The 12385-nt window shown below is 42.5% G+C and overlaps 1 protein-coding gene across 2 annotated transcripts; it reads left to right on the top strand.

The window, feature by feature from the left end:
* The first annotated feature begins 5602 nt into the window (after window positions 1-5602).
* Window positions 5603-12112, top strand: Fcrla (Fc receptor like A). Of its 2 annotated transcripts, none has more exons than XM_070000204.1 (5): window positions 5603-5708; window positions 9238-9378; window positions 10133-10399; window positions 10797-11084; window positions 11722-12112. In XM_070000204.1, the coding sequence occupies exons 1-5, from the start codon at window positions 5630-5632 to the stop codon at window positions 11985-11987; spliced, it is 1041 nt and encodes a 346-aa protein (XP_069856305.1). In that variant the 5' UTR covers window positions 5603-5629; the 3' UTR covers window positions 11988-12112. The 2 variants fall into 2 exon arrangements, with proteins under 2 accessions (XP_069856305.1, XP_069856306.1); XM_070000205.1 differs by having other exon boundaries at window positions 10797-11077; window positions 11722-11996.
* The last annotated feature ends 273 nt before the right edge of the window (window positions 12113-12385 follow it).

Here is a 12385-nt window from a genome sequence, read left to right as displayed (position 1 = left end):
TGAAACATTTTTTGCATTCAGGAATTTTTTTTGTTGAGATGTGCCCATAGATTTCTATGATATTTGTTATGACTGTACAATCAGATATGCATATATGCTATAAGCATATATGAAGAAGGAATATTATTTGCATTTATTGGATTATCAAAGGCTTTCACAGCTTGTCCTTTTTAATTTCTTGTTCATATAAAATACTTCGACTATTCTATAGTTATAGTATATGCTTTTGATTTAAAAATTGTTTAGCAGCGACTTCTCTCCTTATATGTAGATCATTTTACTGCACTAATGAAATACTGTTTTATAAAGCTACAATATAGATGAGCAGAGAAGAAAAAATTAGGTCACCCATGATGCACAAACCAGAAATAATGAAGGCTAACATTTATCAATCTACATTCCTGTGTGGTAATTGCTCACATTATATACTTTTATGTGCTCATAAAACACTTGGGCAGGCAGGTGTTGGTGTCTCATACCTGTAATCCTAGCTACTCAGGAGGCTGAGATCTGAGGATCAAGGTTTGAAGCCAGCCTAGGCATGAAAGTCTATGAGACCCTTATCTCCAATTAGCCACCTGAAAATCAGAGGTGGAACTGTAGCTCTAAGTGGTAGAATGCTAACCTTGAACAAAAAAGCTCAGGAACAGTGCCTATGACTGACAAAAACAACACAACAACACCAACAAAACCCACACTTGGGCAAAATTCACACTAATTGTAGCCATATTGTTGAATTACTTTGTGTTATTTGGTAAGATTTGACATATGGGTTATATTGAGTTTTCCAAAGTTAGAGCTCTTCATTTGTTTAGATAATAGAAATATTTATAGTATATGAACTTGGTGCCTTTTTTGCAATAGATCTTTGACACTTATTTTTATTTCCTATTGTTATTGACATGGTTAGGATTGGTGTGTGCGTAGCGTGCACCCACTCGCACGCCAACATGTGCACATCCACCCACATGCGTGCACTAGTGCTGGGACTTGAACTCAGGGCCGTCAGCTTAATCTTGACTTTCTTGCTCACAGATAGCTCTCTACTACTGGAGCCACATCTCCACCTGTGGTTTTTGCTGGTTAACTGGAGATCGATTCTTGCAGACTTTTTTTTTTTTTTTTTTTGCCAAGGGCTGACTTAACTTTAATCCTCCAGGTCTCAGCCTTTTAAGTAGCTAGGATTACAGGCATAAGCCACTAGGGCCTGTCTTATCTATTCTGTTTGAAGTCAATTTTGAAAGTTAGACATTTTATTTGTATGTCACTGCTGAATTTTCTTTTCTCTTTTTTTAGTATATATGTGCTCCTGCTTACATTCTCCCTTTTATTTTTAGTTTTGGGGGTTTGTTTATTTTACCAAGATGATTTAACTTGGAAATAACAGGAAACTCTGATTCAAATTGGCTTAAGCAACAAGGAAATATATTATCTCAGATAACAAAAAGTACAAAGACAGAGTGTCCCATTGTATTATAATATTGAGCCCATTTTTCTGCAATTCTCTAGGCACTGCCCTTGAGCTAGCAAGATGATGATAGCAAATTTTTTTGAAATAATTTTTTATTGTTATAAAGGTGATATACAGAGGAGTTACAGTTACATAAGTCAGATCAAGAGTACATTTCTTTTTGGACAATGTTACCCCTTCCCTTGCTCTCAGTGATAGCAGTTCTCAGAATTATAGCAAGATAGCTAGTAAAAAAGGGGGCTAGTTTTTTCTTTTACCTGTCTCTTGAGAGTAAGGAAATTTTTCTTAGTATTCTTTCCCTTCCTGAATCACTCACTAAAAAGGAGACTTAAGATGACCATAACTTACTCAGCATAGTCATGTCAAGGTGAGATGACTATTGAGAACCAACTACTTCATTCTAATCAGACTTGCTATTTTATTGCTAATAAGCAAATAAAATATTATTGCTCTTATCATAAGCTTTTGGTTTATTGATCAAGTACTCTGCCTTTGTTTTCAAACAAACATGTTTTAAATATATATTTGTCTTTGGTCCAGATATGTGTTGTGTTTCTACCTTATTTAGATTTACTAATAATTATTTCTAAACTTCCTGTTTTCAAATAAATTTACAAAGGCTTGAACCTTTTCCTTCTATTGCTGTTTTGGACATATGAGTTAGATGATGTTGTTTTGAATTTCTTTCTCTTATTTCTTTTCTTTCTTTCTTTTCTTTTTTTTTTTTGTCAGATTAGCTAGGGGTTTAACAATCAATAATTTTTTGAAAGAATCAGCTTGTTTCATTGAATAGGTTTTTTGTTTGTTTGAGGTTTTTTTTTTGCTTCTATTAGATTAATTTCTGCCCTGATTTTTTTTAACAGTTTTTTTCAGTTTACTCTTCTTTTTCTAGAAGATTTAGTTGCACTGTAAGCTCATTTATTTGAGTACTTTAAAAAAATGTAGACAGAGTTCTGGAATTTCCCCTCAACTCTGCTTTTGCTGTATTCTAGAATTCTGGTAGGAATGTCACATTCATTAGATTTTGTTATATACTCCTATCCATGTTGTTTTTAGACAGTTTACTACTTTAGTTTTATTTCTTAATCCAATATTTACTTAGAGGGATTTTTTTTTTTTGGTCCAGTCGTGGGGCCTGAACTCTGGGCCTGGGCGCTGTCCCTCAGCTCTTCAGCTCAAGGCTAACACTCTACCACTTGAGCCACAGCACCACTTCGGGCTTTTTTTCTTTTTGCTTATGTGGTGCTGAGGAGTCGAACCCAGGGCCTCAAACATGCAAGGCAAGCGCTCTACCACTGAGCCACCTTCCTAGCCCTAGAGGGATTTTTTTTGTTGCATTTATTTTGTCTTCAAGGAGCATGGGCACTATGTGGTTTTCTACTTTTTATTGCACATCAGTTGGTAAATATGGCCTGTATGAAGTAAATGTGTGTGTGTGTGTGTGTGTGTGTGTGTGTGTGTGTGTGTGTGTGTGTGTGTGTGAATGTAAGTACATATATATGTCAAGACTGTGCTTGTATTTGTGTGTATGTATGTATGTTCTAGATCTGTTTTAGTATGTGTCCCATGCCACTTAAAAACAATGTGTATTCTTTATTGAGGCTTGAACTCAGGGCATGGGATTTGTTCCTAAGCATCTTTGGTCAAGGCTAGCACTCTACCACTTAAGCCACAGCTTTACTTCTGATGTTTTGGTGGTTAATTGGAAATAAGAGCCTCACAAACTTTTCTGCCCAGGATGGTTCTGAACCACATCCTCAGATATCAGCCTCCTGAGTAGCTAAGTTTACAGGTGTAAGCCACAGGTCTAGTCATTCTATCGGTTTTTGAGTATAGCTTTGAGTCTTCCAACTGTAGTTGTGGATTGGTCAAAATCTCTCTTTAGTTACATAACTTTTGCTCCACCTATTTTGCAGCCCTATTGTTTGATGAATTAAAAATTAGGGTGTTGTTTTTGGTGGACTGGCTTAAAAATCATTACAAAAAGTGTCTTCTTATCTCAGGCACTTGTCTAGGCTGTGGCTGTCTACTTTATGTTTCTATAGGTGGTTGTATCTCAGTATTTTCTGGTGCTATTGCTAATATAGAAGTGTTTATTATCTAAACTAGGCTACATCCTTCCTTCTTGGTTCTTTGGCTAGAAAGAGCTGGCTTTTGCTGGGGCTTCCTTTTTTTGTTTGTTTGTTTGTTAAATTTGTACCTCAGGCATTTCTTGGTTGCTGGATTATATGTATGTATGCCTGGTGTGTGCGTGTGGGGGGGCACATCTTGAGGCTTGAACTCAGGGCCTGGGTACTCTCCCTGAGCTTTTATCCCCCCCAAAAAAAAGGCTGGTATTCTACCACTTGAGCCATTTGTGTGTGTGTGTAAGTGTGTGTGGTTAATTGGAGATGAGACTTGTCTGAACTTTCCTGCTCTGGATGGCTTTAACTGCAATCCTCAGCTTCTTGAATTGTTAGGATTACAGATATAAGCCACTGGAGTCTGGCCTTAAATTTAATTTTTATAAGGGTGACCTAGGCTTTTTTTTTCTTTCTGTTTGTGGGGCTTGAACTCTTGGCTTGGGTGCTGTTCCTGCGCTCTTCAGCTCAAGGCAAGCACTCTACCACTTGAGCCACAGTGCCACTTCTGGTTTTCTAGTGGTTTATTGGAGATAAGAGTCTCATGGACTTTCCTGACCAGGCTGGCTTTGAACTGCGATCCTCAGATCTCAGTCTCCTGAATAGCAAGGATTACAGGAGTGAGCCACCAGTGCCGGGCGCTCTTCTGAAGCTTTTGAGTCTATCATACTGCTTTGTCTATAAGGCTTTTTGCCTTATTGCCCTCCCTCCTCCTCCCCCTCTTCTGCCACCCCCCCACACACATAATCAACCATCCTTGGACTCCCTGGGGCCACTTGCACCAAACATATGATTTTCATATAATGGAAAATTTATTCTAAATGCTTATTTTAGATTGAGGAAGATCTACCACTCACGCCCACAATCTTGAAGCAGCTGCCCTGATCTGTGGGTTTGCACAGATGAATGGTAACCCAGTCCCTGCCTCTGCCTTTAAGTAAGACTGCTTGCCCCCATTTCTGATGGCTTGTCTCATTTTATATCCTCCTAAGAGCCTGCTGGATGCTATGACAGGAGATGGGGTAGAGTGAGGCCCCTGTGAGAAGAGTCACAGGACCTCAGTATGACTCAAACAGGCTGCAGGAGCTTAAGATTGTTTCTGTACTTTCCCTATTGCCCTTATTCCCAGGTCTCCTCTGGTTTCTCAAGCTATATGATACCTCCTGTCTCTAATTTCTTCAGGATCATTGGCTTGAGCTTTGCTCATGAGCATGTACCTTGGCCTTTCTGTTGGGGCCTCTGGAAACTCATTTTTTTTCTTTTTTTAGCTTTTATCTTTTCCAGGGGATTCTTTCTGATCTGTATTCATATTCCCACTGAGATTGTTCTTTCTTTTTCTCCCCTCCACACCCCATCTTAGGGCTTGTACTCAAGGCTTGGGCACTGTCTCTGAGCTTCTTTTGCTCAAGGCTCTAATATTTGAGCCACAGAGACACTTCTGACTTTTTTCTGGGTAGTTTATTGGAAATATGAGGCTCACAGACTTTCCTTCCTGGGCTGGCTTTGAACTGTGATCCTCAGATCTCAGCCTCCTGAGTAGCTAGCATTACAGGCATGAGCCATCAGCACCGGCTTTTTCTTTTCTTTTTAAAATGCTGGTACTGGGACTCAGGGCTTCCAGTTCTTGCTTGCCTTTTTTTGCTCAAGGTTGATGCATGATCACATTGGTCTTTTTTCTGTTTTTTGTTTTGTTTTTCCTTGATGGTAATTTCACTATGTAGCCCAGGTTGGGCTCTAACTTTTGATCCTCCTGTCTCCACCTTCCAAATGATAGGATTACAGGTGTTCACCACTATGCCTAGATCTCTGAGGGATCTTTTTGAACAGCTGAGAATGCTAGCATTTCATCCCCAACCATAAGGATGCAGATGGCACTAGTACCAACCTAGCCAAATCTGATTGATAAAAGCCAATCACAAACGATGCCAGGTGCATGGAGATAAAACAGTTAGTTTTACTTCCTCTTTTCTAATTTGAGAGGTTTCATATTAAAGAAAATCAGTGTGTTGGGGTTGCAAGAGACTTACATGTGGTTGCCATGAAGCCAATTTGTGTCCTTACATCCTGGGTCTTCTACATTTTGCTGTCTATACTCTGGACAGCCAAGATGTTGTCATGTAAGTAATGTTTGAATGTTAGCATGTTAATGGTGCTATGTCTGACTTTTGGAAAAGATCTAAAGGACTTCGACCTTATCCTATCTGAGGTGGGATTTTTAAAAAGGCATATATAAAAGAGTCTGGTGCAGGAATGAATGGCTCTTGCTGAATGCTAAAATTTTCAGGTCTTTTCTATCCTAGAAGTACCTTTAGCCTTCTTTAGCTACAATGTTTACTCTTTCATGATATGGTTTCTATCCTCTTCTCTCCCCTCCCTTCCCTTCTTTTTCCTTTCCTGCACTTTTATATCAAGCCTCTTCAGCTCTGCTATTTCTCTCTAAGCCTCACAACTTAGGTGCTAATGAATCTCTATAACCTATAACTACATGTCAGATTCTTTCCTGTGCCCAAGGTTTTTTTTTTTTTTTTGGGGGGGGGGGGCTGAACTCTGGGCCTAGGTGCTGTACCTCAGCTCTTCAGCTCAAGGCTAGCGCTCTACCACTTGAGCCACAGTGCCACTTCCGGCATTTTTTCTTTTTGCTTATGTGGTGCTGGGGAATCGAACCCAGGGCCTCATGCATGCAAGGCAAGTGCTCTACCACTGAGCCACCTTCCCAGCCCCAAGGTTTTTACTTATATTGCTACTTCCACCTGAAATGCTACCTCACTCTATGACCTAGATGCACTTCTGGGCTCATCTAGGACAGCCTCCATGGGCTTTTCTTCCACAAACCTTTGAACTCTCAGTTCTGCCCCAATGATTGCCTATGTTACCTCTTATTTTCATGTTCTCTCTCATGATGAAATAATCTCTTCATATGCCTGTATATTCCACTGAACTGACAGATATTTGTGGGCAAGCTTAATGGTTTTGGGTTTTGTTTTGTGGCAAGAACTGCAGACATGAAATCAGATGCCCTGTTGTGTGTGTGTGTGTGTGTGTGTGTGTGTGTGTGTGTGTGTGTGTGTGTGGCGGCGGGGGGGGGGGGGGAGGGCGGAGGGGGATTGTGGGGCTTTGAACTCAGGGCCTGAGTGCTGTCCCTGAGCCTCTTCATGCTCAAAGCTAGAGCTCTACCACTTGAGCAACCGCACCACTTCCGGTTTTGAGTGAAGATAAGAGTCTCATGGGGACTTTTCTGCCTGGGCTGGCTTTGAACCATGATCCTTAGATCTCAACCTCCTGAGTAGTTAGGATTACAGATATGAGCCACCAGTGCCCAGCTGCTCTGGCTTTAAGCCCCTTTTTTTAGTTACTAACTCTACATTATTGACAGTCACTTTTAATATCTCTAAATTTAGTTTTTTTTCTCTTGTAAAATGAATGATAACACTTACCAATAAGGCTTATTGAGTGAAAATGCCTGTATCCAACAAAGTTATATGTAATATATATGTGCAGAATATATATATATATATATTATATATATATGAATGTTTGTGGGTGCTTGTATATATTAATTTATTTTGTTTATGGTGCTGGGAGTTGAACCTGTGGTTGGTATTGAACATGCTAGGCAAGTGCTCTGATGTATGCCTCCAGCCATATTTTTATTTTTATTTGTGTGCTGTCCTTGAGCTTGAACTCAGGCCCTGGGAACTGTCCCAGAGCTTTGGTGCTTATGGCTAGTGCTCTATCACTGGAACCACAGTTCCACTTCCCGGTTTTTTTTTTGGGGGGGGGGTGGTTAATTAGAGTTAAGAGTCTCATGGACTTTCTTGCTCTGGCTGGCTTCAAACCAGTATCCTCAGCTCTTGGCCTTCTGAAAACAAGGATCACAAGCATGAGCCACCAGTGTCCACCTCTCTAGTTTCATTTTAAAAAGCAAAAACTGAGAGGAAGCTGAGTCTAGTTGAGTGACAGTAGAGGAATTGAAAATGTTAGCAGAGTAATGAAGAGGGATATGAGGGAATTTTTTAAAATAATTTTTTATTGAGATTGATTACATAAATTTCACAGTATTGTGGGATAGTGATACTTAGTTAAAGTGACAAGATATGAGAGAATTTTAAGAAAGCATGGGAAGCAGAGTTAAGCACAGGAAGTTACCAAATCAAAGAAGAATCCAGGGCCACTGGAAATGGAAGGAAACAAAGGTAAGTGGGACAGAAGAGGATGGAGTAAAAGTGAAGTATACATGGATGGCCATATGGCTGCAAGAGGGAGAGCGGGATAAAAGGCGAACAAGGATTAGTCACAGAGAGGCCAGAAATGTTATTTAATTTGCTCTGGTTAATTATAGACATTCTTTTTTTTTTTTTGTTTTGTTTTTTGGTTGGTCGTGGGGCTTGAACTCTGGGCTTGGGCGCTATCCCTCAGCTCTTCATCTCAAGGCGAGTGCTCTACTGCTTGAGCCACTGCGCCACTTCCGGTTTCCTAGTGGTTTATTGGAGATAAGAGCCTCATGGACTTTCCTTGCCTGGGCTGGCTTTCAACCGTGCTCCTCAGATCTCAGCCTCCTGAGTCGCTAGGATTACAGGTGTGAGTCACCAGCGCCCGGCTTTTTGTTTGTTTGTTTGGGTTTTTTTTTGGGTCCGGTCGTCGGGCCTGAACTCTGGGCTTGGGCGCTGTCCCTCAGCTCTTCAGCTCAAGGCTAGTGCTCGCTAGTGCTCGACCACTTGAGTCACAGCACCACTTCCGGGTTTTTTTCTTTTTGCTTATGTGGTGCTGAGGAATCAAACCCAGGGCCTCAAGCATGCAAGGCAAGCGCTCTACCACTGAGCCACCTTCCCAGCCCAAAGGGTTGGGTTTTTTTTTGGGGGGGGGGTTAACTGTATTTTTTTTGTCTTTTCTTTTTTGGTACTGGGGATCGAACCCAGGACGTTGCACTTGCTAGGCAAGTGCTTTGCCACTGAGCTACATCCCAGCCCCAGCGCCCGGCTTATAGACATTCTTATCTCCAACTAGCCAGCAAAATGCTGGAGTGGAGATGTGGCTCTCATTGTAGTCTTAAGTTCCTTGGTATGGCACACACACACAAAAAAACAAATAAGGTAGAGAACATATTGGAAATTGCTGGCTGGGTTTGTGGCTGTCTTTGGCCTCTGTTTTTCTGCAACAACTGGATGTCATTCTCTGTCCAACCTCTTCCCTCAACCACATTCCTTATACAGCATCTGGAAACAATGAACCAAGGTCCAGACCATCCTTCTGAAGATCCCTAGGGGTTTTCTTGTAAAGGAATCCTTGGTATCTTCCTATTCTCACCCTGAAAAGAATGGTTCTGGACTGGGAAGATGGCTCAGTGGTAGAGTGCTTGCCTTGTATGTATGAGGCCCTGGGTTTGATTCCTCAGTGCCACATAAGCAGAAAAAGCCAGAAGTGGTGGTGTGGCTCAAGTGGTAGAGTGCTAGCCTTGAGCTGAAGAGCTGAGGGACAGCACCCAGGCAGAGTTCAGGCCCAAACGACTGACCAAAAAAATAAATAAATAAATAAAGAATGGTTCTCCTGGGAGAGGGGAGGAACCCTTGTGAAAGGCCGTTTCCTCCTCTCACCTTTCTCTAAGTTTCAACATCATTTTCTGGTTCTTCCTGGACCATGCCTCTTCAGCTGCCAGTTTTGAGACCACTCTGAAATGTGAAGAAACTGTCAGTACCAGAGAGAGCAGCTGTCACCCTGATGATGAGACGACCCACCCAAGGAAAGCTGGCTACACTTTCAGTGAACCCTTTCATCTGATTGTGTCCTATGGTGAGGTTCTGGGAAGACCTGCCTAGTATCTAAAAGCCCTCCTTAGCCCCACAGCTCACTAGGAAAGTGCCCTTCAGGAAGTTGTCCATGAGTGGAGTTAATTTCTTCCCCATCTTCAGGCCCCAGAAGTCAAGATGTCCTCAGTTTTAGGCCCTAGAGAATTTATTCCACATTCCTCACCAAGTCAGTCATGGAGGTAGGAGAAAGGCTAAGGAAATGTGGTGAGAAACTCAAAACTCTAAGCTTCAAGCTGGAAGCAAAGAATTGTTTCATAGTTACAGATAAGTCTTGGAGTAGAGGGGGAGACAGAAAAAGGTCTTTGTCATTGCTTGGGAAAGTTCAAGAGACAGGGACCACTGAGGTAGGTCATTTAGAGGTGGGAATTAGCAGGGTGTTGGTGGCTCATGTCTGTAATCCTCGCTACTCAGAAGGCTGGCTCATGATTCATAGCCAGCCCTGCCAGAATAGTCCCTGAGACTCTCATCTTCTATTAACCAGCCAAAAGGTAGCAGTGGAGGTATGGATCAAGTGGTAGAGCTCCAGCCTTGAGTAAGTGCAGCAAGATCAAGAGACCCTGAGTTCAAGCCCTAGTACAGAAAAACAGACACACCCACGCATACCCACATACCCCCCCACAACACCCCAAGGGGGAATTATCTGGACCTTCAAAGTTTAGGGGAGCCTGTTGTGTACATGACTGGAGGGCTCCTTAAGGAGAGCACAGATGACATTCAGCTCTTGCTCTGGGCTACAGACTGGCTGATCCTCCAAGGTCCAGCTGCACCCATATTTGAAGGAGACCCATTGGTTCTTCGCTGCCAGGCCTGGCAAGACTGGCCACTGACTGAGGTCACCTTCTACCGAGATGGCTCAGCCCTGGCTCCACCTGGACCTAACAAGGAATTCTCCATCGCTTTGGTGCAAGAGGCAGACAGTGGGTACTACCACTGTAGTGGCATCTTCAGAAGCCCGGGTCTAGGGAACCCAGAAACAGCATCCACTGTGGCTATCACAGTCCAAGGTGAGAGCTAGAAGCAGCTTTGTGACTGCAGAATTGACAGCTGAGGGAACTGGAAATTGTCTTTTCTTGACCTAGAGGTGGAAAAAACATTGAAGCCTGAAGGAAAGGGTGCTGGCAAATGCCCAGGTTGGGTTTCAGGAGGGGTAAAGTCTCAGCAAGGCCTTTTCAGGCCATTTAGCTCCACCCAGAGTCTAGTGTGTTGTGTCTACCACCCAGATTTCTACTGCCTGATATTTACACATTGGGTATCTAGTTATTAAGTTTAAATAGAACCTTTCTAACAGAGCCCATTTCTGATGAAAATGAGAAAGGCCGTGTGACAAGGGGTACCTTGCCTTCCTTTCATGGATCTATCTAAGATATGGCTGACCTCTTCTTCCCTGCTTCTTTCCCCTAGAACTGTTTCCAGCCCCAGTTCTCACAGCCTTGCTCTCTGCTGAGCCCCAAGAGGGAGGCCCAGTGACCCTAAGCTGTCAGACAAAGCTGTCCCCACAGAGGTCAGCTGCCCATCACCTCTTGTACTCCTTCTACAAGGATGGAAGGATACTTCACAGCAGGGACCTCTCCTCAGAATTCCAGATCCCCACAGCTTCAGTAGAGCACTCTGGGTCCTACTGGTGTGAGGCAGCCACTGATGATGGCCAAGTCTGGAAACACAGCCCAGAGTTGGAGATAAGGGTACAGGGTAAGTTAATGTGTGTGTGTGTGTGTGTGTGTGTGTGTGTGTGTGTGTGTGTGTGTGTGTGTGTGTGTGTGTGTGTGTGTGTGTGTGTGTGAAAATGAGGAGAGGGAACAGGATAACTAGATCTATCAGCTAGAGTTTGGAGTAAATAGGTAAAGAAGAGACACAGGAGAGCAGGAACAAACCAGAGTCTTCAGTGATGGAAGAGATCACAGAGAATATCTCCTTTAGGCCAACTTCACTTGAACCAACCCCACAAGTAATACCATCCTGAAAAGGAGGTGGCTCAGGGACTAGCACAGATGCTCCCCAAAAGCTCAAGGCTGGTACAAGGATGAGGAATTAGACATTTCATATACAAGATAGCACAATCACGCTTCAGAGAATACAAGCCTACTGGAGAAAAGGAGAAACTGGTTAATAGTAATTGCTGTCTAATGATGAAGCCTCATCTCTAAAGATTGTCAAATACAGATAGCCAAGTTTCAGATTAAAATTTAGATCAGAAGAGACACTACAATCCTTAAGTCCCTGTTGCCATTGAACCCTACAATCACTCCCAGATTATAGGAAAGAGTGATGAAGACAGATGTCAGAGTTACACTTTACTCTTAGGTGTGCCTCCTGCTCTATAATCTAGGTCCCTCTACCTGGAATCCAGCTCCTCAGAAACAAGCTGCTCCAGCAACATCTCCAAAGAAGCCCTCTGAGCCTCTACCTCCACTGCCTACCTCCACTTCTGAGCATGCAGGCTTCTCCTCTCCAGACCCTCATCTGCATCACCAAATGCGCGTTCTTCTCAAACACATGCAAGATGTAAGGGTTCTCCTTGGTCGCATGGTCATGGAGCTAAGGGATTTGTCTAGATCCCTGAAGTCTGGGATCACAAAGGCTCCTGACAAATAAAAGTACACTATTCACCCACAATGTGGCTCAATCATTCCCAACACCAGCTGTTGTTGTCCTGAGCATCAACACTGTTTTATATGTCCCAGCAAATATAAATAAATATGTATAGAGTGATCATGGAAGTTCAGCTGTAATTGTGCATTCTTTTTAACTTGGCAATGTAAATCTGCTCTCTTTAGATAAGGAATTTCCTTCTGTTGCCCATAGAATTTAAAAAGAAGCAGTAGAGGTGTATTTAGTACGCTAGTATCTACTGTAGGCAACTTCTCCCCATCCCCAGAAGACATTTAGTATTGTCCCCTGGACATTTTGTCCTTACCAGGGTGAGGGGGTTGTGTTCTATTAGCATTCAATAGTTCAAGACATTTATCAGCCAAGGATGTTGTTGTCCGTTC

The sequence above is a fragment of the Dipodomys merriami genome, unplaced genomic scaffold (assembly GCF_024711535.1).
Source record: "Dipodomys merriami isolate MVZ:Mamm:240054 unplaced genomic scaffold, mDipMer1.0.p SCAF_56, whole genome shotgun sequence".
NCBI classification, from domain to species: domain Eukaryota; kingdom Metazoa; phylum Chordata; class Mammalia; order Rodentia; family Heteromyidae; genus Dipodomys; species Dipodomys merriami.
This window is presented reverse-complemented; position numbering and strand designations above follow the sequence as displayed.